This window comes from Callorhinus ursinus, unplaced genomic scaffold (genome assembly GCF_003265705.2).
Source record: "Callorhinus ursinus isolate GAN/ISIS: 27379988/994484 unplaced genomic scaffold, GSC_fseal_2.0 scaffold10, whole genome shotgun sequence".
Taxonomy (NCBI): domain Eukaryota; kingdom Metazoa; phylum Chordata; class Mammalia; order Carnivora; family Otariidae; genus Callorhinus; species Callorhinus ursinus.
This window is the reverse complement of record NW_027397072.1, coordinates 30,711,277-30,733,190: the sequence shown is the minus strand read 5'-3', so window position 1 is coordinate 30,733,190 and position 21,914 is coordinate 30,711,277. Positions and strand designations below refer to the sequence as shown.

The following is a 21,914-nucleotide window of genomic DNA, read 5'->3' as shown; positions in this document are numbered from 1 at the left end:
GGTGAGGAGGTAGCAGAGTGAAAAGGGGACGGAGTACTTTGGTATTTACGGGCCTGACCTTGAGTTGAATCCTGGCTTTGCCACTTAGCAGCAGGACTCTGTGCGGGTTAATTTACTGTTTTTTTTCGTTCATGAAATGGAGCGGATAATATCCTCCTTGGCCGACCGCCGCTGCTGGGGGACCTCGGTGTACTCCCTTCCTCCCTGCTGACCCTTCTCGCGCACCGGGGCGTGGCATAAGCAGACGCGGGAGCCGGGGTGGCGGAGGGGCGGAGAGGAAGGGGGTGCCCCCGCAGGGTCCTTGCGCGCCTGGCGGCCAAGGGGCGCCACGTGGGTGGCAGTGCGCCCGGCGCGGACGCGGAGGGAGGCTCCAGCTTCCTGCGCTCCAGGAGCGGGAGAGCGCCGGGCGGCCGCCGCGGAAGGCGGAGCCCGCGGGGAAAACGAAAGCGAGAGCGAGCGGCCGAGATCCTGCGGGCGGTAGTCGGCGGCTGCGGTGCGGGGTGAGCGGGGCTCCGGGCGTCCGGGGAGCGCGGGGGGATCTGGGGTGCAGGTAGGGGGCGGCGCGGGCGCAGCGAAGGGCGAGTCCGGGTTCGGGACGTGGACGCTGGTGAGAGGCCCCCGACGTCTAGCCCGGCCGCGCGGGAGCGCTGTCCGAGGCCCGGAGCCCGGGAAACGATCGCGCAGCGCGCTGGGGACTGAAAGTCATTCTCCCCCTCCCTCAAGAGTCTCTATAAGAGCAAGTAACGAATTTCCTCGGCCGGAGTGACTGGGTGGCGGGGTGGCGGGGTGGCGGGGAATCTAGCGGAAAACGGTAAGTTGGGAAATATGACAGATGGGAAATATGGAGGCCTGGATTTGCCATAGATTGGCTAAATAGGCCCTGGCTGAACATCTCCTGCCTACATAGTTGCAATTGTTTCTCCATGGCCGGGCCTTTTAGCCCACCCCACCCCACCCCTCACCCCCGCCCCAACTCCGTACCACCCTGTCCCCCATATCTTTTCTCAACTCTGCAGCTGAGGAGGGGGTCCTTTAAGTCAGAACAGGACACTCCTTTTCTCGGATCATCCCGATAGCTCACCATCTCCTGAGAATTCCGTCAGTGGTGGCCCCTGGGTGGCTCGGTTAAGCCGCGGACTCTTGATTCCTCTCAGGTCTTGATCTGGGGGTCGTGAGCTGGAGCACAGCCTCCAGCCATCCGGAGCCTCCCCGCCTCCCGCCACGCAGGGCTCGGTGTTCAGCAGGGAGCCTGCTCGAGATTCGCTTTCTCCCTCTGCCCACAGCCTCAGCTCTCTCGCGCTCTCTCTCAAATACATAAATAAATCTTTTTTAAAAAATTCAGTAAATGGCGCCGACAAAGCCCCTTGCTCTCTCCACTGCGACCAGACAGAGCTCATTGCTGTTTTGGGAGGCAGGCAAGCACATGCCTGCCTCTGGGCCTTTGCACGCCTGTTTCCCCTTCCTGGAAAGCTCTTCCCCCAGATGCCTGCATGGGTCATTCTTTTGCTTTACCCTGTACTTCTTGCAATGTCATCTCATCAGAGCAGCCTTCTCTGAACAACCAGCTATGTAAAAGAAACCCCGCCCTTCCCTAACTGTCTCCCCCTTACTCTGCTTCAGTTTTCAACATAGTTATCAGCCTGTGACATTGTTTTATGGATTTGTCTGTGTTCCTCCGCTAGTAAGTTCACAAGAGCAGGGTTTCGTGCTCTGGTGTCACCCCAGCACCTAATAGTAATAGGGCTTCTTTAAATATATGTTTAGTGAATAGTAATAGTAATAGTAATAGCTAAGCATTTTGCAGGACCTGGAAGGGGCTGGGTCCACAGGGAGTTCAGAGTCTGCCAGAAGGAACAAGTAAGATGAGGAAGATGGACACATAACCTCCGATAGTGATTTTTGCTGGAGATTTCCTTTAGGAAAATGATAACATAGAATCAAAACAAGATTTATTGACAGTAGTTGAAGAGAAGCCTGCTGTTTCTTTTTTCCAGACTTGTAAGTACTTTTTCAAACATGTTAATTCAGCACATTCTTAGTTTGCACGTATAGGTCACTTAAATTCGAACTGGCTTGTCATTCTGATGAGTGGCGGTTACTTAACATTAAAAGCGCCAAAAAACAAAACAAAACAAAACAAAACATTAAAAGCGCCAAGGGTTTAGAGTAGTTGATAGAACTTCAGGTTCTAATTGCTAAGGGCTCTTCCGTAACTGCTCTTTTGATATCTGTGATCCCCTCCCAATCTGATGTCTGGTCTCATGGTTGTAACTAAAGTAAATGACACTGGTTCCTAAAAATAATGGTACAGGGTGCCTGGGTGGCTCAGTTGGTTAAGCGACTGCCTTTGGCTCAGGTCATGATCCTGGAGTCCTGGGATCGAGTCCCGCATCGGGCTCCCTGCTCAGCAGGGAGTCTGCTTCTCCCTCTGACCCTCTTCCCTCTCGTGCTCTCTATCTCTCATTCTCTCTCTCTCAAATAAATAAATAAAAAAATCTTAAAAATAATAAAAATAATGGTACAGCTACAGATCCTTATCAAACACCCTTGGGCATGTTCTGGTATTCCAAGAGTTTGGGATTTTAGAAAGGTAAGACAGCATAAATCCTGTCTATTATAGAATGCTCTCAGCAGGATTTGGGGGCAGCCCTCTATAATAAAACAATTTCTGTAGTGAAATGTATAGGTGGACAACAAAGTATCATAAAGACTATAAATAGCTCATGTCAGCTCAGGTCTAGACAGGGGGCTAGAAACCTATCAAAAACAAAACAAATGAAAACAAAATGAACCTCAGTTTTTAGTGCGTTTTGGGTTTCAGAATTGCAGACCAGGAGCACCATTTATTGAGGGTTAACGGTGTGGGGGACTCTGCTGGGTGCTCTTCATCTGGTTTATTCCCCACAGCCACCTCTGAATCACGTGTTTTTATTCCTGTCTTCAGGTCACAGATGAAAGGTTCAGAGACGGTGTAGCTCAGAGCAATGTGGCCTCTAAAGCTTGATTGTCTCCACGACACTAAGCAGTAACCTGACGGCTTTGCCTTTGCTCACATTCTAGATACTCCCACCACGTGCTTCCAGCCGCCATCATTGCTCACCCAAACCATGGCAGCATCCTTGCTTGGTCTCCTTGCTTCTGCTCATGCTCTGCGCACTGCCCACACCTGTCCCTGCCCCCAGACCCTGTTCTTTACATAGTATCAGAGTCATCACTTAAAACATAAATCCAATCACATCCCCCCTCTACTTAGAGAATGTCCGGTAACTTCCTATTGCAATTGGAACACCATCCACCGGTTCCGACCATGACCTACAAGGTCTATGTGCATGATGCTGACCTCTCTGACTCATTTCCTACTCTTTTCCCCTCACTCACTGTGCAGCAGTCCCCTTGATCTTTTTGTTATCCTTTCAAAGGCCATGCTGGTTCCTGAGATACCCTTCCCCCATATCTTGATATGATGGACTTTCTCATCATTCAGTCTGCATTTAAAATTGCCTCCTAAGAAAGGTCTTTTGTGACCACTATGTCTAAAACTGCCTCCCCCTTAGCTCTGCCCCTATCTACCAACTCACCCTCTATGCTGCATCCCTATTTAATTTCATTATAGCACTTCCAGCCATCTGGTCATCATATTGTCTGTTCCTGTTATCTGTTTCTGTGCATGGTCATTTTCTGTCTTCCCTCAGTGGAGTGCAGGTTGGGTGTGAATTTATCCTGTCCACATCTGTATACTCATTGTCAGAATAGTGCCTGGTACTTGCTAAGCATTTATTGAATAAATGAAGAAAAGATGCACGGAAAACAGCAGATGAAGCAAAGGGAGAAGACGAGGGGGTTTCAAGTAGAGTATTTCATTTTAATGAGTCATTCTTTCATTTTCCTATAGACCACCCAAGTGTTTGGCATTTACTACTTGCCACTGGGTATTGGTGATACAAAATGAGTAAGACATAGAACCTGCTTCCCAAATTGCTCACTGACTGGGCTGTTATGGGAGCTGGGCAAGGTGGAGTGGCGGGCCCTTGGAGGAGGACTGGCTGCCCCTCCAACATCAAAGAAAACGTGTGAGCCTCACAGATGAGTGGGAGTTGCCTGGTGGACGGAGGGTGCAGATATTGCTTTCAAAGCAAAGAGAAAAGCATGTGACAAGTCATGCAGGTGGGGGAGGTCTACAGATATTTTGGTATTCATTCATTGATTATGGAGCCCCTATTATAACAGGCTGGCCCCGTCCCTCTTGTAGTTCATGGTCTCCTTTGGAAGACAGTCAGTTATTTAAAGCAATTGCAGGAAAGGGGACAAGAGCTGTTGTGGAGCACCGAACCAGGACCTCTTCAAGGGTGTCTGGAAAGTGACATCTGAGCTGAAATCTATAGGAAATAAGAGTTGACCAGGCGAAGACAGTGGATGGGGTAGCGTCAAGAGCATTTCAAGGAGGCAGCCTATTGGACAGAAGCAGTTAGAGTCAGGAGATAGTCAGGGGTAGAGGTGTTCTTTTGATAACCATCATTGTATATGTAGGTGGAATTTAAAGCCATAAGTCTAGAGGCGATCTAGAGGGGAGTGGGTGTTAGACCAGAGAGGAGATCTAAGGACAGGGCCCTGGGGCACTAGATTATTTAGAAAAAATGTCTGTTCAGGTCCTTTGCCAATTTTTTAATTGAGTTGTCTTTTTGTTGTTGAGTTGTAAAAGTTCTTTATATATTCTGGGTCCTGGACTCTTATCAGATATATGAATTATAGATATCCCATTCTGTAGATTTTCATTTTCTTCATAGCGTCCTGTGTGACACAAATGTTTTTACTTTTTTTAAAAAAAGATTTTATTTATTTATTTATTTGAGAGAGAGAGAGAGCGGAGATCCCAGGATACTGGGATCATGACCTGAGCTGAAGGCAGATGCTTAACCACCTGAGCCAGACAGGTGCCCCTGTTTTTGCTTGTGATAAAGCCCAATCTATCTTTTTTCTTTTGCCCTTCATCACAAAGATTCCATTGCCAAATCCAAGATTCTGAAGATTTACCCTTATGTTTTCTTCTAAGAGTTTTATAGTTTTGGCTCCTATATTTAGATTCTATATTTTTTAGATTTTCATTATGACTTAAATCATTGCTACTCTCTTGGTCTAATGAGACCCATAAACTGGGGTCATAATTTACCCAGGTAAATTTATCTGTAATTGACTAATGCAAACTTTAAAGGTAGGATTTTTGGGATTTCATAGGGGAATCTGTTTCTGTATGGTGAAATCTTTAATGATTTCATAAACTTCACTTTACGTATGTACTCTCAACCTTTTTCTTCTCAACATGAAGAGTTCTGATTCTACTTGTGTAGTTCAAGCAGGTGGATAAACCTGTCCCTGACGCTCACTGGAAGCAGAGAGCAGAGTGGAAGAGAAAGATCCTTTTCCTTTTTTGGCCAGCTGAGTTTTGAACGTAGAAAGTTTTGGACAAAGTAGCTTGGTGTGCAGATCATGAGAGAAGAAGATTTTGTAAGAAAGTTTCCTCTGGATTTGTGTGGGGCTGAGATGAGTCTTATAGAGAAGATTCTTCTTACCCTGTTTCGTCTCCTACACTGGACTGGGGTAATCAGGTTAAATATGTTCTGTCTCACTTTTTCCAAATATCTCTTCTGTTCTAGGTTACTAGAAGAAATGGCCAATGAGCGTCCACCAAGTTTTTTTATAGAAGAACTTAATACATACTGTCAGAAGCACAGCTTGGTACTTAGGTATTATGAACTGTCTAAGGAAGGACCTGCACATAACTTAAAGTAAATTGCTATTTTTTAAAAAGATTTTGTTAAAATAACTGCTCCACCTAATGTAGGGCTCGAACTTACAACCGCGAGATCAAGAATTGCATGCTCTAGTAACTGAGCCAACCAGGCACCCCAAATTGCTGGGGTTTTTTTTTTTTACAGTTATATCTCTATAAAATATGAATTAGAAGAATGATGGCAACTCTGGCACAGTTTGGAAGTCAATAAGTTAGCTCTAGAGTGAAGATGATGTGCTGTTTTGCTGTTTGAGGGTGACTGCTTATATTCTATACCGAGCCGGTTAAAACCGTCCAGGTAGTCAGTCACAGGAGGCAGTGTGACTGGAACACTTGTCCTTAGACAATGCATGGATTTGATAACATTTTGTGAATATTGTCTTTGTAATCAGGTTTACATTTCAAGTTACCATAAATGAGAGAAAATATTCAGAAGCGGAAGGTAAATCAAAGAAGGAGGCCAAAAATGCTGCAGCCAAATTGGCCATTGAAAAACTTAATAGAGAAAGCAAGGTGAGTTAATGCCCTTTTTAACTTTACTCTGTGAGTGAACACCCACAGACAGAGTAAAGCCGTTCGCAGGTTCTTTCCCGTTCAGAAGTACAGTCTTTTTCCTCCATCTCCGTTTCTGTAGAGCCCTGAGTCAGAGGTTCATCTAAGAAGGAGTGGGCACAGCCTGCCGATACCCGTTTAGAGTGCCAGCAGTAGAGACCACCTCTGAAGTTGAGTGAATGGGAAAGGAAACAGAAATGAGCTGATGAGTTCTGGCAGGGGTCCCTCCACCCGACTGAGGGATGGAAGGACGGTGGGGAGGAAGGACAAAGGACAAAGAGATGGAGGGACCATGGGGAGGACGACAGATGAGCAGGACAGGTGATGGAAACCCAGCATCCGTGGAACTGGTGTCCTGGAGGCTGAGAACAGAGTAAAGAGGACAGGGAAAACTATCCAAAGAGATTCCAGTTGAAAGTGTTTCTGAAGCAAAGGAAGACCTTGATGCAGATGAAAGCAACTCCACAGACAGAGAAAAACACAGAGCCACCAAGAACATCGAGCAGTGGGAAAGTCCTGAGCTCTAGGGATGATGAAAAAATCCTATGAGCATTGAGGCAGAAAGAGGAAATTATTTAAAATGTAAAAATGAAAAAAAAAATTGTGCTGTCTACAGCCTCGTTTTAAACCACGGGATAGCAGAGAAGTGGCCGTAAGATGAGACAAGCAGTCATTTACATGTGGGACCAAAGAGGATTGTTTCTCAGATATCGAAAATTTTGAAAACATTGACTTTCAAGATACTTTCCTGAAAAATCTTCCTCGGTGATATCACCCCCGTAACCCAAATCGGGAAAAGTAAATCAGGCAAAATTGCAAACTCACGAATTGTTAAGGAGCCAGAAAATCAAGTCAAGAAGTTAGGAAAAGAACAGTAGAATACCTTTCCCCAAAAAAGCAGAAGACAGAAAATAATAACAAGGCCAAACATTAATGTAAAAGAAAACTAAGAAACAATAAAAAAGGTCGATAAAACCAAAAGTTAGTTCTGACAAGATCAATAAAGTAGAAAAACTTTGGACACGCTTTTGCCAGATTAGGAAAAAGGTACAGATAAGAATGGAAGGAATGGTGCTGTTATATTCCTCTTTCCCCATAAGGTGTGATCCAGGATGTAGCTCTACTTCAGTATTGGTAATCTCGTTTTTTGAGATTTACAAAGTGTAGAGTGAGCTAGACAGTGTTAGAGTATTTTGCATGGATAAACAAGAAAGTTCACTATTTTGTTTTTCTGTAGGAAACTATAAAAGGATGGTTCCTTTCCTATTGTTAACCTTTTCTCTTGTGGATTTTTTATGGTAGAAAAAGATATATACTTAGACTTTTACTCAAGGTAGTAGACTAGGGCAATACATAAAATCTAAGTTGTCTTTCAAATTATTCATTTAGTAATTTTATTAGAGGAAATAAAATAGTTAAATCTTTGTTTTCATCTGTATTAAACAAGATTTTTTTTTCCCTTGTAGGCAGTTAGTTCTTTATCACTGACAACAACAGATTCTTCAGAAGGATTAGGCGTAGGATCCATTGAGAATTTCATAGGCCGTATGAATAGGCTTGCCCAGAAGGAAAAACTATCTGTAAATTATGAACCATGTGAATCGAAAGAATATGGGCCAGAAAGGTGAGATGTAGTTCAGCTTTTCCTTCTATTTCATTGTATCTAAGTAATAGAACGGGCTTGTTTTCATGTCTAATTTTCTAGAAATATTTGTCCTCCTTTTGGGGACCTTTTGCATGGAAGGTTTTATATGACTTACACACAACTGGTCATCTTCATAATTAAAATATGAAAATGCTTAATTGCTGAAGACTTGGGACCCATATACCATAGTGGATCAAATCTGGTGAATCCTTTATTTCTGAGGTGTATCTGGATGGTTTAGTCTGCAGGAGACCTAAGAGAGAATGGGGTGTCCCTGCTGGGGGTGTGTGTGTGTGTGGAGTTTCCCTCCCACAGATCACAGTGGGAGTCGCTGTATGACAATGACTAGACCACTGCGTAGGTGAAATGACTCTCTCTTCACCATCATCAGGTTAGAGAACCGTTTGTCTAGGTGTTTGTCCTTCAAATTCGGTAAAATGGTGTCACTCTCTAGACAAATACCAGGTCTTAAAAGAAATGGGTTTTAGCCATAGGCTGTGAGGAGACCCGGATTTAAGGATTATAAAGGATGGGATGGAGTAGAGCTTCAGAGTTGCCAAGATTTTGGAAGTGAAGATAGGAATGGATAGGAACTGGGAAAAGCAGAAATAAATGAGCCTGAAGGAGATTGTTTCCTGGCTACAACCAACCCATTGAATGAGAGAGAGAGAGAAAAATCTAAATGGCGAATAGTCCAAATGACCGCTTCAGGATACTGTCCTCTGAATTGACTCAGTTATGGACTTTTTAACTCTGATGGCTTTTAGGCCAGAACCAGGAAGAGGAAAACAGAAGAGTATTCATTGGCATGAAATAGTCCAAAGTGAATTGTGTGAGTCGATCTCAAAAAAGTAGGAGGCTATTTTTTCGTAGCTTACCTGTTTGGTTCCTTGGGATTAAACACTCTAACATAAGTTACCTAAAAGAGAGAAGTCTACTTAGGGGTGCCCGGGAGAATAGGAGCTGTAGAAACCACCCAGCCACTCAGTGTAATTCTGCCTTCAGGGCCCAGCAGGGAAGACTCAACCCTGTTTGAGTGTATTTGCCTCCATGGCAAATAATACTGTAATAATTTTGAATTAATGCATAGTAACTCCCTGGTACTTACCATGTCCATTGCTTTTCCACATTCAGTAGAGTTCTCATATAATTGTCCGAGGCCCCTTGCCTAACCACAAATGCAAGCTGATGACATCAAGCTATCCTGGTTATTCTGGCAAATTGGTCAGCCATCTTACCATTTCTCTTCTACAAGATACAAACTAAACGTACCCATTAAATTAGGGTTATATTAAGGTCTTTGTTCATCTGTGTTTGTTTCCAAATCCTAAGTTAGATTTACTGTTTTTTTGGCATTTGGGTAAATACTCTCTATCATTTCTCCCAGATTTTACTATAGATGCAAAATTGGGCAGAAAGAATATGCTGTTGGTGGAGGTGCTACCAAACAGGAGGCAAAACAGATGGCTGCGAAATTTGCACATGAGCAGATACAATCAGAGAAAACCTTAATGGTATGAAATGCCTTTGGATTTCACTTCTAAATTTTAAGATCCTTTCTGAGGTTGATTTGAGGTAAGACTGTGTTTAGATGATGCCAAGACAACTAATCACATAGCAAAGGGATTCCTCCGTTCTGTGTTTCACCAGTGAGCCATGAGCCATGGGGCCATGAGGCCCCAGAGAGCAAAATTCTGTTCACAACTCAGGATTGTTGGTTTTTGTTTTTTTTTTAAGATTTTATTTATTTGAGAGAGAGAGAGAGAGAGAGAGAGTGTATGAGTTCGGGGGAGGGGCAGAAAGAGGGGGAGAGGAAGAAGCAGACTCCCCGCTGAGCAGGGAGCCTGATGTGGGGCTTGATCACAGGACCTTGAAATCATGACCTGAGCTGAAAGCAGACACTTAACCAACTGAGCCACTCAGGTGCCCCCAGGGTGGTTTTTTAAATCCAGATCAAACATCCATAAATAAATGTGGTAGTTAGCACACAGAGACTGAGCCAGTATGGAGAAGTAATGTAATTGCTCTTAAAACCCCTAAGGGTTACTCTTCCTTTCAGAAAGATGACTCCCTCCTTCAGAAAGATGAAGAATCAAGTGATTCTTGGACTACTTCACCTAGTGACTTGGGAAACAACACTTCGGTGAGAAGCATATCGTAAGTGTGGACAAACAACTGTGATAATTTAACAAATTCAGATTGCTGCCTGAGAGCACATTTTTATGAAAATGTTTAATGTTTAAGGAGAATTTAGAGAAAGAAATTCTGATCAACAAAAAATAGGCAGAATTCACAAACTAATAATTATCCCCTTTTCTTCTAGTGCTTCTAAATCCCCACTTGAAAATGATTTCTCACCAAGTGCACCAGAAGGAAATTGTAACAGCAACAGTGTAAACAATTCTTCATCTCCTCTGGTATAGTATTAGCCTCTAGCTTCCCGATGATCTTTTTCTCTGTGTGTTTCTTCATTTAAAAATTGCCTCAGTACTCAACCATAATTTTTCTACTTTTATCTCATGCATTCTTATTTCATATTAATATGTGGCAGCATTTTGGCTTTCTCCTTTCTTTATTAACCCCTGTTCCTCACTTGCAAAATTCTTCCACTCTTCACTCCCATTTTCCTATCCGTACTCACCTTCAAGTTTTAATATATTCCTGTGATCTTGCTTATCTTCTATCAGTTGGACACTACTTAAAATGTCCATTAATATAGTCTGCTCCTGTTTTAAAACATCAGAACTAAACTTAAAAATCAGATAATTTTTGTGGTGACAATTAGTGTTACATAAGTGCCCTGTTTATAACGAACTGTAAACAAATCAATAAGAAAAAGAAAAGCAACTCAGAAAAATGTACAGAAGATCTGAACAGACAATTCAGAGAAGAGATACCCAAATAGGCAACAAAAATATGAAAAGATGCTTTGCTGCATGTAGTAGGGAAAATGCAAATCAAAACAACAGTTAGGTACCTTTTTTAAACCCATCACCATGGCAAAATTTGAGTCTGGCAATACTAAGCATCGGCACAGCTGTATTCTGATTATAACTACTACATGCTGCGGGTGGAAGTATAAGTTGGTACAACCATTGTGGAGACAGTTTGGCAATATGTAGCAAAGTGGAGGGTGTGCACGCCATGCCTTCAAGCAGTTCCATTCCTGGGGATGTCTACTAGAGAAGCACTTCTATGTATGTACAGAGAAACATATGTAAGTGTGTTCTTGCAACCTCATTTGTAACAGGAAGAGACTTAAGAAACATTGTCATTTGATAGAATGGCTAAATTAATATACTACAGTCATCATACAGTGGGAAGTGGTATGAGCTCAAAAACTCTTAGTTTGATGCTCCCTGCTTGGTGTCCAAATTGATAATACTACAAAACCTACCAGAATAAAAGTGAATATGAATAAAGAATAGCTATGTGAAATTTACTTTTGAGATATAGTGAAGATTCCTCTTTTTTTGCTAAATATTAAAATTAAATTAATTTGTGCTAAAAATGAAATTATTAGTATTGTCATTTTTTCTTTTTCTTTTTTTTTTTTTTTTTAGCATTGCCATTTTTAGCTGGTTACCAGATAAGAAACACTTGGGGAATTATTTTAGACTGGATCCCTGAGCTCCATCTGTGTCTTTAGCACTGTGGAGAACTGTGATGCATGCCTTCTTGTTGAGACCCAGTGCTTCTGCTGAACTTGCCCCGATTGCTTTTTTGTCCTTCCTGCCTTATCTGTCTGGTTGCTAGAATAGATGACAACATTGATCTAGCCAAGTAAACTGAGAAGCAGGGCTTGATGGGAGTACACAACTTGATGAGGCTGTTCATCTAATGGACCAAAAAAAATGTCACAGAACCATCTAGAAGTACAGGAGGAAGAAGAACAAGATACAGCAAGATAATTGATTTAATCATCTACAATTGTTTTTCGTTTTCTTTTGTTACAGAGCAATGTCAGAAGTAGTGAAAAGAAGGTGAAAAGGTGGGTATCATTATGCAGTGCATGTATTTGGAAATGAAGTTTTGTTTCACACTTAGGTTGTTAACCTTATTTACTAAGTCTTCAGTATTTGTAGAGTACTATATACCCTTCTTTGAGTGGAATTTCAGAGGTAGAAGGCATGGTTAAGGATCCCAAAAAGCTTGAAATCTATAAAGAAATGATTTTACATATGTAGAGAAATCTTTGAATGTATGTACACACTGCACCGTAGATGAAAGGGCCTGTGGGGATCACTAGAGTCATTGGTTAAGGGCATTATTTTGGAAGAGGTTGACAGAAGTGAACTTGGAGAGGCACTTTCCAGAGAACTGCATTATTTTGCAGACAGGCAGGTAGGGTAGGGATGGTGTAATGACTTGGGTAAGAAGAGCAAAAGATCCAGTGTTATATAAATGATGGTGGGTTGGTTTCTCAAATGGAAGAGAAAAACAAGGACATAACCGTAAGTCATCAATGAGGGTGCGATGGCAGTAGGAGCCATTATGAGCCACCAATATATTCTGAACCGTAGGAGATGTGTCAGGGAGGGATGATTCCCGACGTGGGTGTTTGGGTGGAGAGAAGAGAGGTGTGTGTGTGTAAGATGATCCAGCTGTCAGCCATGGTTATCATGGCAGTGACGAGGGATGAGGAGAATATGCAAGACAAACTGTATGGGAAGAGTGGACAGGGTTTGAGGGAACAGAGTTCCAATAACTGGGTGACGAAGAAGCAAAGGAGGAGGAGATACAGACAGGAATCATGGGCACTGATGGGGTTAAGGAAGTTCAAGACTTGAGGGCTTAGGGGGAAGATAGCAATTGGAATATGTTTAGTTATCAGCGGGGTTTGAACTTCCAATAGCCACGTGGCTCACAACCAGCCAGGAGTGAAGTACAAAGACCAGAATGATGGTGCAAGGGATCTATTTCCTTTGGTTTTGAGGCTGTAGGGAAGAAAGGAGAGGTGGCACACCAACAGTGAATGTGTTAAGGCAAAGAAAAAAAAAAGAATCAGGAAAGGAATGAAAAATTATTAGTGGACAGAGGAGAACTGTCAGTATATTGTTTTATAAAGAAAGGTTATCGCTTTCTACCTTGTAATTCTAATAGTTGACTCAAAATATAAAAAAACTAGCGCATGACATAAAGTTGTATTTTATTTGAGTTTTATTTGCGTTTTATATTCTCTTAAATTTTAGAAGTTTGGCACCTAACTTTAACTCTCCTGTGACCAAAGAAAACAAGTACACTGTGGACGCCAGGTAAGAGGGAAACTTGTAAAAGAAAATCTGTTTAAAGATACGTTTGTGCGTTCGACAAAAGCTTCTGAAGGGACTGTTGTACATCAGCCAGGTTAAATTCTATTTCTCCCTGAACAGTTGATTTTTTTAGTACAGTCAGACTCCCAAAGAATCATTGTCTCTTGGAGAGGTAATGTTTAGATGAATCCAAACAGAATGTGGTAAATGTAGATCTGTGTGATACTAATGTGAGTTTTTCTGACACCCATGGAGGTTTTTATATTGAAGGTAAATATTTCTGTAAACCAGTGATTTTTTTTAAAAAAGACCCCTGAAGGAATCCGAATAGATCCACTCGAACCTGTTTTCCATTTTCCAACTCCATTCCGGATTTCACATTGAAAAAAGGTTCCTCTTGTGGTAGATTATGTGTTTGGGTTTGAACAAAATATCTAAAACAAATGTGAAGCCTATTTGCAACAGGAAGACATTGAATACAATTGTAAAAAAAAAATAATAAAGAATCAACAAACATTTAATAAGTACCTTATATATACCTGGCACTGTGCGGGGCATCGGATTTTTAGTGGGAACAAACAGAAACAGCTTCCGCCCTCACAGTTTTATGGGGATGATAGTTATGTGAGAAATCTGTAATTACAATCTATGGTCAGAGGTCTCAAGGGAAAACAATGACATGGTAAGAAATGGAAATAGGACTGTTGGGGTTAGTGTGAGGGGTGAGGCAAAGGCTTTTTCTGGGGTCACCCATGTCGGGGCGCCTGGAGGTGGGGTCTGTGGCTTCGTAAAAGCAGAACATGTGGGAAAGTGAGGGTAGGAACGGTATGCGAGCGTTCAAGGGGAAGACGCTGTGTGCTTGGAGTGCGTGAGCAAGGGTGTGGTGCCATGAGACAAGCTGGGGAGGGAAGCACGAGACCCCTTTTAGGCCATCTAAGGACTTTCTGGGGTTTGCTGAAAGCAAAAAGAGGCTATTGGAGAGTTTAGGCAACAGAGAGACAGGCTCAGAGTTTTTCACCCTGCTTGCTGCGTGGCTCATGGATTGGAGCAAAGGAAGGAGACTTGCAAGTGGAGTGTCCGAGCTAGCCCGGTTCTGTAGTGGCTGACGAGGGCTTGGACTGGTGTGAAGATGTTGGAGATGGGGAAAAGTGGGCACACACCAGTGATATGTTTGGGGAGTAGAACTGACAGGGCTTAATGATGGAATGTGGGGCAGGAGAGAGAGGGGAAAACCAGGTAGTTACAAACGTAGGTAGGCTCAGAGACCATGCTCATTTCTCTTATGACAGCTTGGTGGTAGCTGGGGAACCAAATATGGTGCTTCCTTCTGAAGTTTTACACTTGAGATAAGCATCTTTATCATGGCTTTTGTGCAGCCAGAAGTTGAATGTCATTACTAGGGTGATTTGTTACAATGGGAGCATGAGCAGGAGAAACTATGACTTTGTGATTCAAGAGTTTCTGTGGAGTGAACTCTTCTTATATAGAAGGGTAGAGCCATGTTTGTTATTCAGTCCGTTGTGCCGGCGACGTTAAGGGGAAGTGAAAGTGTTGGGTGGGGGTGGGGGTGGGCCATGACCACTGAACTCAGAATAACAGTGGCATTTCTCTTTTCAGGTTTGCTTGTGATTTTACAGAAATAACACCTATTGGCTCAGGCGGATACGGTCAGGTTTTCAAAGCAAAGCACAAAATTGATGGGAAGACTTATGTTATTAAACGTGTTAAATATGATAAAGAGTAAGTAGTACATGTTTGTTTCTTTGAATGGGAAGGTGTGTGAACGTGCATGATTCTTTTTTTATGTCTCTCTCTTCTTCATTAGCAGATTATTTACTTTTTTCTAGTCTTCCTTAAAAATGTCACTCATCAGGAGCTTGGCTTCCTCTGACATAACCTCACTTTGTTGTGGTTATTTCAGTAAAAAATTTGGATAGACCATTGATCATTCTTTTGATCCTGTCTTGATGAAAACTGAAGTTATAGAATCACCTAGCTTATAGTGACCTTTGAGATTTTCTGGTCTCCTCTCTTTATTTTACGATTAGGAGACTGAGACCCAAAGAGGCAAACTGATTTGTCAAAGTAAAACCTAGTTGGTAACTATCCCATTTGTCTATTATTGCATAATACACCACTCCAAAATAATAGTGGCTGAAAAAGAACAAGTTATTATTATCTGTCACTGTCCTGTGATTGGTTGTGCTCATTGGGCCATCCTCATCTGGGATCTGTTATGCTTTTGTAGTCAGAAGTCATCAGAAAGCTTGGGGGTTAAGCATCTGCCTTCGGCTCAGGTCATGATCCCAGGGTCCTGGGATGGAGCCCTCTCACTGGGGAGCCTGCTTCTCCCTCTCCCTCTGACCCTCCCCCTACTTGTGCTCTCTCTCTCTCTCCCCCACTCCTGCCTCTTTTTCACAAATAAATAAATAAAATCTTTTTAAAAAAAGAAGTCATCAGAAAGCTTGGCCAGGGATGGTTGTCACCCATGGCTAGCAGTCGAGCTGGCTGTGGGCTGGAAATTCAGCTGGAATTGTTAATCAGAGCGCCCCCACATGGCTTCTTCATGTCACCTGGGCGTCTCACAACTTAGTGCCTGGGTTCCAAGAGCGATTGTCCCCAGAGCAAGTCATCCCAAAAGGGAACAGCAAAAGCTACTTTTGACTTAGTCTTGGAAGTTCCACATTATATTGGTTAAACAAAATCACTAAGGCCAGCTCAGACTCGAGGGGAGAGCAAGTAGATTCTACCTCTTAATCTGAGGAGTGGGTGCATGTATGCGGAGGAAAAGAATCAATGACCATCTTTGGACACTACCTACTATGGTAACAAGGTGGAGATTTATTTATTTTTAAATTTTATTTTATTTAAATTCAGTTACTTAACGTATAGTGTATTATTAGTTTCAGAGGTAGAGTTCACAAGGTGGGGATTTAGAACTTGTTCTCTGGAATGCCAATCCACTGTGTTCCCACTATAACCCATAGCTCCCCGTGTTGTTTTATATATTATCTGCACCTACTGACTCCCACCCCCCACTTAGTGGATAGCAGAACTCCTTCAGAAAAGAGAGCACATGGTAAGGAGGTATTAAATCACATGCTCACCAATTCACCAGTCTTCCTTGTTGTTTTCTGGCAGTTGTACTATGTGTAACTTACAGACCTATCCCTCAAGGTCTAGGGAAGGAGATGGGGAAGGTACACGGGCTTAGGAAAACGCTGTGAGCAGAGGAGAAGCGGGCATGGAGTCCTAGCCACTCCTCATCTCAGCCAAACAAACCTCCTGTCCCATGGACAATGCCTTGCAGTTGAAATCCCTCCATAACCACCTGGCATCAAAACAAGGCTTTCTCTTTCCACATCGTTTTGTGTGTGTGTGTGTGTGTGTGTGTGTGTGTGTGTGTGTGTGTGTTTAAGGTTTTCTTTATTCATTTTGAGAGAGAGACAGAGAGAGCACAACTAGAAGGAGAGGCAGAGGGAGAGGGAGAAGCGGACTCCCTGCTGAGCCAGGAACCTGGTGTGGGGCTCGCTCCCAGGACTGGGAGATCATGACCTGAGCTGAAGGCTTAACGACTGAGCCACCCAGGTGCCCCATTATGTGTATTTTTTTTTAAGATTGATTTATTTATTTTAGAGAGAGAGAGAGAGAGAGAAAGAGCACGCAGGGGGAGGGGCAGAGGGAGAAGGACAGAGAAGAGAATCTCAAGCAGACTCCATGCTGAGCACGGAGCCTGACACAGGGCTGGATCCCAGGACCTGAGCTGAAACCAAGAGTCAGACGCCCTAACTGACTGAGCCACCCAGGCGCCCCACTTTCCACATCGTTTTCCTTGACAGGAATGGAGTATTACTCCTTCTGTTCAATTCCATTGTTTTTTTAACGGTAACACTTAACGATGATAAGGGTACAGTATCTTGGACATTTTTAGTGGCTTCATAAATTGGTATAACACAGTTAAGAATATACTTGGAATATTTATACACTACGACCCGTGGGTTTCCTGTCTGGGAACCTATTCTAAGAATAGTATCCAAATGATGGAAAAAATTATATGAAAAGATGTCAATCACAGTGTCATTTATAACAGTGAGAAATTAGAACAAACCAAATGTGCAGCAATGAAGAAGTGATTAAGTATGTTTTGTTCTCTCCCCTGCTCAATAGCTATTTTGCAGTCATTAAAAAAATGAGGCTTATATACTGAAAATATTTACACATGAAATGGTATGATGTTGGAATTTGCTTCAGAATAATCCAGGGGAGATAAGGAAGTGGGTAAGATGGCCAGGAATTAATAACTGTTTCATCTGGGTGATGGCTAGGTAGTGGTTCATGACACTATTTGTTCTAATTTTCTGTACTTTTGAAATCTTACATGAGAAAGTTTATACATGATGGTTATATAGGTTGTGTAACAAGGAAAATGGTAAAGATAACCTGTTATGTGGAAAAATAGGATAAAAACTATATACTGTAATTACAAGTATATAAAAATGTGTATAAAGAAAGATGATAAGAAACAATCCAAAATAACTGATTGTATTCGGACTGTTGATGTATGAGTACTTTTTCTTCCTTTATTCTTATAAGTTTTATGTCATGTAGATATAGAACTTTTCAAATTAAAAAATGGAATTATAAAATGTTTGCTTACCCTTTCTCACCATTGAAATCTCAAATTTATTTATTCCGTGTAGCATAGAATTATCTTTGCTCTTGACTTCACATCCCTGTAAAGCTCCCACATGTGCTGTGTAGCCTCACTTTCTCTGCATAGATGATATCCTTTGTGTATTTTTGCTACACATTGAAAATTCTGATTTATGTTCTTTAAGTTGCCTGGATTACCCTTGTTGCCCAAACAGGGTTCGCTTTTGAAATCCAAAGTGATTTTAACACAAGTCTAAACAAAATACGATTGTGCGATTTAGCTACCAAAATTTGCATGGCTGGCATTTCAGAGACCACCACAAATGACTTTTAAATTGTCTGATATTTGGAATTAATGAAGTCACCGCTTTTTGTCTTATGTTGAGCGTGAGAACAGCTATGTTTTTTTCTATGTTCAGTCTTTCCTTTTGAGTGCTCCTGGCTTCCCTTTTAAACACTCAGAGTGTGGGAACCAGGGTGACCGTTGACTAAGGGAGCATACATAGCTGTCTTCTGTTACTCAACCTGTAGTTTTTACAGGGATGTATAATGACACTTTTATGTTCCCTGTTTCTTTAAAGGAAGAAGGTAGAGCGTGAAGTAAAAGCTTTGGCAGCACTTGATCACCCAAATATTGTTCACTACTATGGTTGCTGGGCTGGGAATGATTACCATCTTGAGGACAGCATAAATCCTTCAAGGTAACTAAAAAGAATTCTCATAGCCCTAATAGGATGGAGGAAACTGTCATTTACTATGTGTGGGCCACCGGATAAGGCCGTTAATTAGTAATATCACAACCACAAACACTGTTTGAGACACTGTTATGTCTCTATTCACCAGGTAAGGAAATAACGCATAATCTTTTTGTTGCTCCTATTCCTTGCTCCAAACTTGCTTAAAAAAAAATTTTTTTTTTTTTATCGTCCTCAGCTATTTTCAGAATCTCAGTCAATGTGTAGGCTTGCTCACATGCTACAACCTAAGACCAGGCTGTAAATGCAGCTTTGTGGAGAAAGTTTGAACATGTTACCGATGCTACAGCTGGAAGCCCCTCCTCAGCTGCCAGCACTTTTCTGCCCTTCTCAGAGGCGGAAAAAGTGGTTGGTGGGGTGCAGTCAAGAGGGTCTCTCTCTCTCTCTCTCTTTTTTTTTTTTAAAGATTTTATTTATTTATTTTACAGACAGAGACACAGTGAGAGAGCGAACACAAGCAGGGGGAGTGGGAGAGGGAGAAGCAGGCTTCCCGCTGAGCAGGGAGCCCGATGTGGGGCTCGATCCCAGGACCCTGGGATCATGACCTGAGCTGAAGGCAGACGCTTAACCGACTGAGCCACCCAGGCGCCCCTCTTTTTAAAATTTAAATTTTTTTTTTTAAGTAGGCTCCATGCCCAACATGGGGCTTGAACTGACGACCCTCAGATCAGGAGTCACCTGCTCTACTGACTGAGCCAGCCAGGTGCCCCAAGGAGTCTCTCTTGAATACAGCCACACCACTTACGGTGGTGTGGTGGGCAGTGAAAATAAATTTTTTTTTTTTCAGTGAAAATAATTTTAAGACTAGGAGCAGGTACCTCATCTGGTATCACTCATGTTTTGTCTCAAGCCCCTGACAAAGGACTGGAGGGCGGCTCTCAAGACCTGACATCTCCTTCTGAAAGTCAGCCAGTGTTTCTTGGGGGGACTGTGCTCACGGAAATCCCGAGGACATTGAGGCCTGTTCATTCATCGACTCCCGACTCCAGCCCCGGCTCTGCCCCATGTAATTGAGAGCTTTTTAGTTTCAGGGGTTGCTGACCATCAGCATACAGGCAGGACTTTAGCTTTCCACAGATTCTTGGCTTTCTCTTCCTATTTTCTAGCCAACATAAGTTCAAAGAATATAAATTAATATTGAGGCCAACCTAGTTGACCTCATGACCAAAATAAAAGCATGGTTAGCAAAATCAGTCCTCACAGGCATCTCTTAGCAATTTATTGGCACTTCTCTTTGAGAACCTATCTTTACGCTATTGTTTTCGATTTGTTTTGCCCGTATTTCTCTCTTATTAAACCGTAATCCCCATGATGGCAAGGATGGTATCTAACTCATTTTTTCCTCTCTAGGTGCCTGTTCTGTGCTTTCCACAAAATAGATGTTCAGTAGGTCGATAGTAAATTAAAACGTTCCAGAATTATTTTATGTAGTAATGAACTTTGGTTTTCTTTATTGCCATTGTATTAATGTTCCTATTCCTTTTTTTTTTTAAAGATTTTATTTATTTATTTGAGAGAGAGAATGAGATAGAGAGAGAGCATGAGAGGGGAAAGGGTCAGAGGGAGAAGCAGACTCCCTGCTGAGCAGGGAGCCCGATGTGGGACTCGATCCCGGGACCCCAGGATCATGACCTGAGCCGAAGGCAGACGCTCAACCGACTGAGCCACCCAGGCGCCTCCAATGTTCCTATTCCTATTAGCAAAGGGGATCAAGGATCTTTTACCATTAAAGAATGGGCAGGCTCAAACTTTATAAAATAGTTAACAGTGCTCTGGACATTTGGGAACTTATGATTTAAATAAAAAATGATGTATTTTGATTCAAGTTTATTATATTTAGATTTCTGTTTTGAGACATGTTTGGGGGTTCTTAAGGAGATAAAGTGTAATTTTAAAAAAGAAAGGTCATTTTTTATAAATTTATTTTTATTGCTACATGTAACGTACTGCAAATTTTATATCCAGAGCAAAGATTAAGTGCCTTCTCATCCAAATGGAATTCTGTGATAAAGGGACATTGGAGGCATGGATTGACGACAGAAGAGGCAAGACACAAGACAAACCTTTGTCTCTGGAATTATATGAACAAATAGCAGCAGGTGTAGAGTATATACACGGCAAACAGCTAATTCACAGAGACCTTAAGGTAAATGGAAAATGTACTCTTCAGATTTGATGTGATTTAGTAATTTTAAATCTATCTTCTCTAGTTTTAGAATTGATTGACAGTCCTGAGGAAATAATATCTCTGATCCTTTAAAGTTAGCATAGATCCAGAACTTGCCCCAAATACCATTCCATGGCACCACTCAGAAGATCTCCAGGACAAATGAATGTATCTAGACAATCAAAAGGAGCCCTATAGGCAGGAGCTCATTCCCTTCTGGTGTTATCTGGCTGCTTGTCATACTCCAGTTGCAAACACCAATAGCTTTCGTAAGCTGAACATTTCTGTGCAGATCATTGCTGTGGTTAGCACAGCCAACGGGCCGCTCTGTCTCTGCTTCTGCCGTTACTCAGGCTTGTTTGGGAGGCAGAAGGGACTCCCGTGACTGGCTTTGGGAACATGGTTCTCCTAATTTCTTAAGTCATTACTCTTGAGGGCAGTCACAGCTACTGGAGCCAGAGTCTAGAATTTTCTTGGCATCTGGTTAGACATTTCTACCCCATGATTGGAAAATTGTACTGATCCAAAACTTGGAACACATAGCATACCTTTGTATTTTTATTTTCTGCTGGCTTCCTAGCTTCTTTCATGGTCCAGATGAGCTGTTTTCCCATTTTGCCTTCTCATCAAAATGAAAGAAGGGACAGAAGAGTTTTTCATGGTGTCCCCAGTCTCTCTTCCCTATAATCTGCCTACTCCCATCACAAACTAGCCATGTGGAATCCTAACACTGAGCCTTTGTTCATGTTCTTCTTGCATGGAACACTCTCCTGCTTGTCTTTTTTGGTCTCAATTTCTTTATGTAGCCTTTCCTGATCACTCTGGATCTGGCAGAAGCACCTCATCTCCATGGATCTTGGCTGTTTGCTTATCCCGCCCATCTGCAATAGCCAGGAATGAGGAATGAGGCGAAAGAGTTTCTTGAGAAACAGAAGCACCTGTGTATAGAGTTGTTGGGGCAGATTGGAATAATTGGCCTATAAAAGATAGTGTGTCTTTGGTCTGCCCCCAGGAGCTGGAGGCTTGAGGCCTTTGTGTAGGAATCCACCTGGTTCCATCTTTTCTTTCTTTCTTTCTTTCTTTCTTTCTTTCTTTCTTTCTT

At 42.3% G+C, this 21,914-nt stretch overlaps 1 protein-coding gene across 7 annotated transcripts in view; it reads left to right on the top strand.

Annotated features, from left to right (window-relative positions):
• The first annotated feature begins 371 nt into the window (after positions 1 to 371).
• The window catches only part of EIF2AK2 (eukaryotic translation initiation factor 2 alpha kinase 2), a 34,957-nt gene continuing 13,414 nt past the window's right edge, over positions 372 to 21,914 (top strand). The window contains exons 1-12 of one of the 7 annotated variants that reach the window (XM_073897288.1): positions 372 to 500; positions 5,652 to 5,783; positions 6,181 to 6,301; positions 7,807 to 7,964; positions 9,373 to 9,499; positions 10,027 to 10,142; positions 10,309 to 10,402; positions 11,942 to 11,976; positions 13,178 to 13,240; positions 14,855 to 14,977; positions 18,472 to 18,591; positions 20,611 to 20,791. In XM_073897288.1, the coding sequence (XP_073753389.1) occupies positions 5,665 to 5,783; positions 6,181 to 6,301; positions 7,807 to 7,964; positions 9,373 to 9,499; positions 10,027 to 10,142; positions 10,309 to 10,402; positions 11,942 to 11,976; positions 13,178 to 13,240; positions 14,855 to 14,977; positions 18,472 to 18,591; positions 20,611 to 20,791 (1,257 nt within the window). In that variant the 5' untranslated portion in view covers positions 372 to 500; positions 5,652 to 5,664. The other 6 variants (XM_025868058.2, XM_025868056.2, XM_025868055.2 and 3 more) reach the window with 6 other exon arrangements.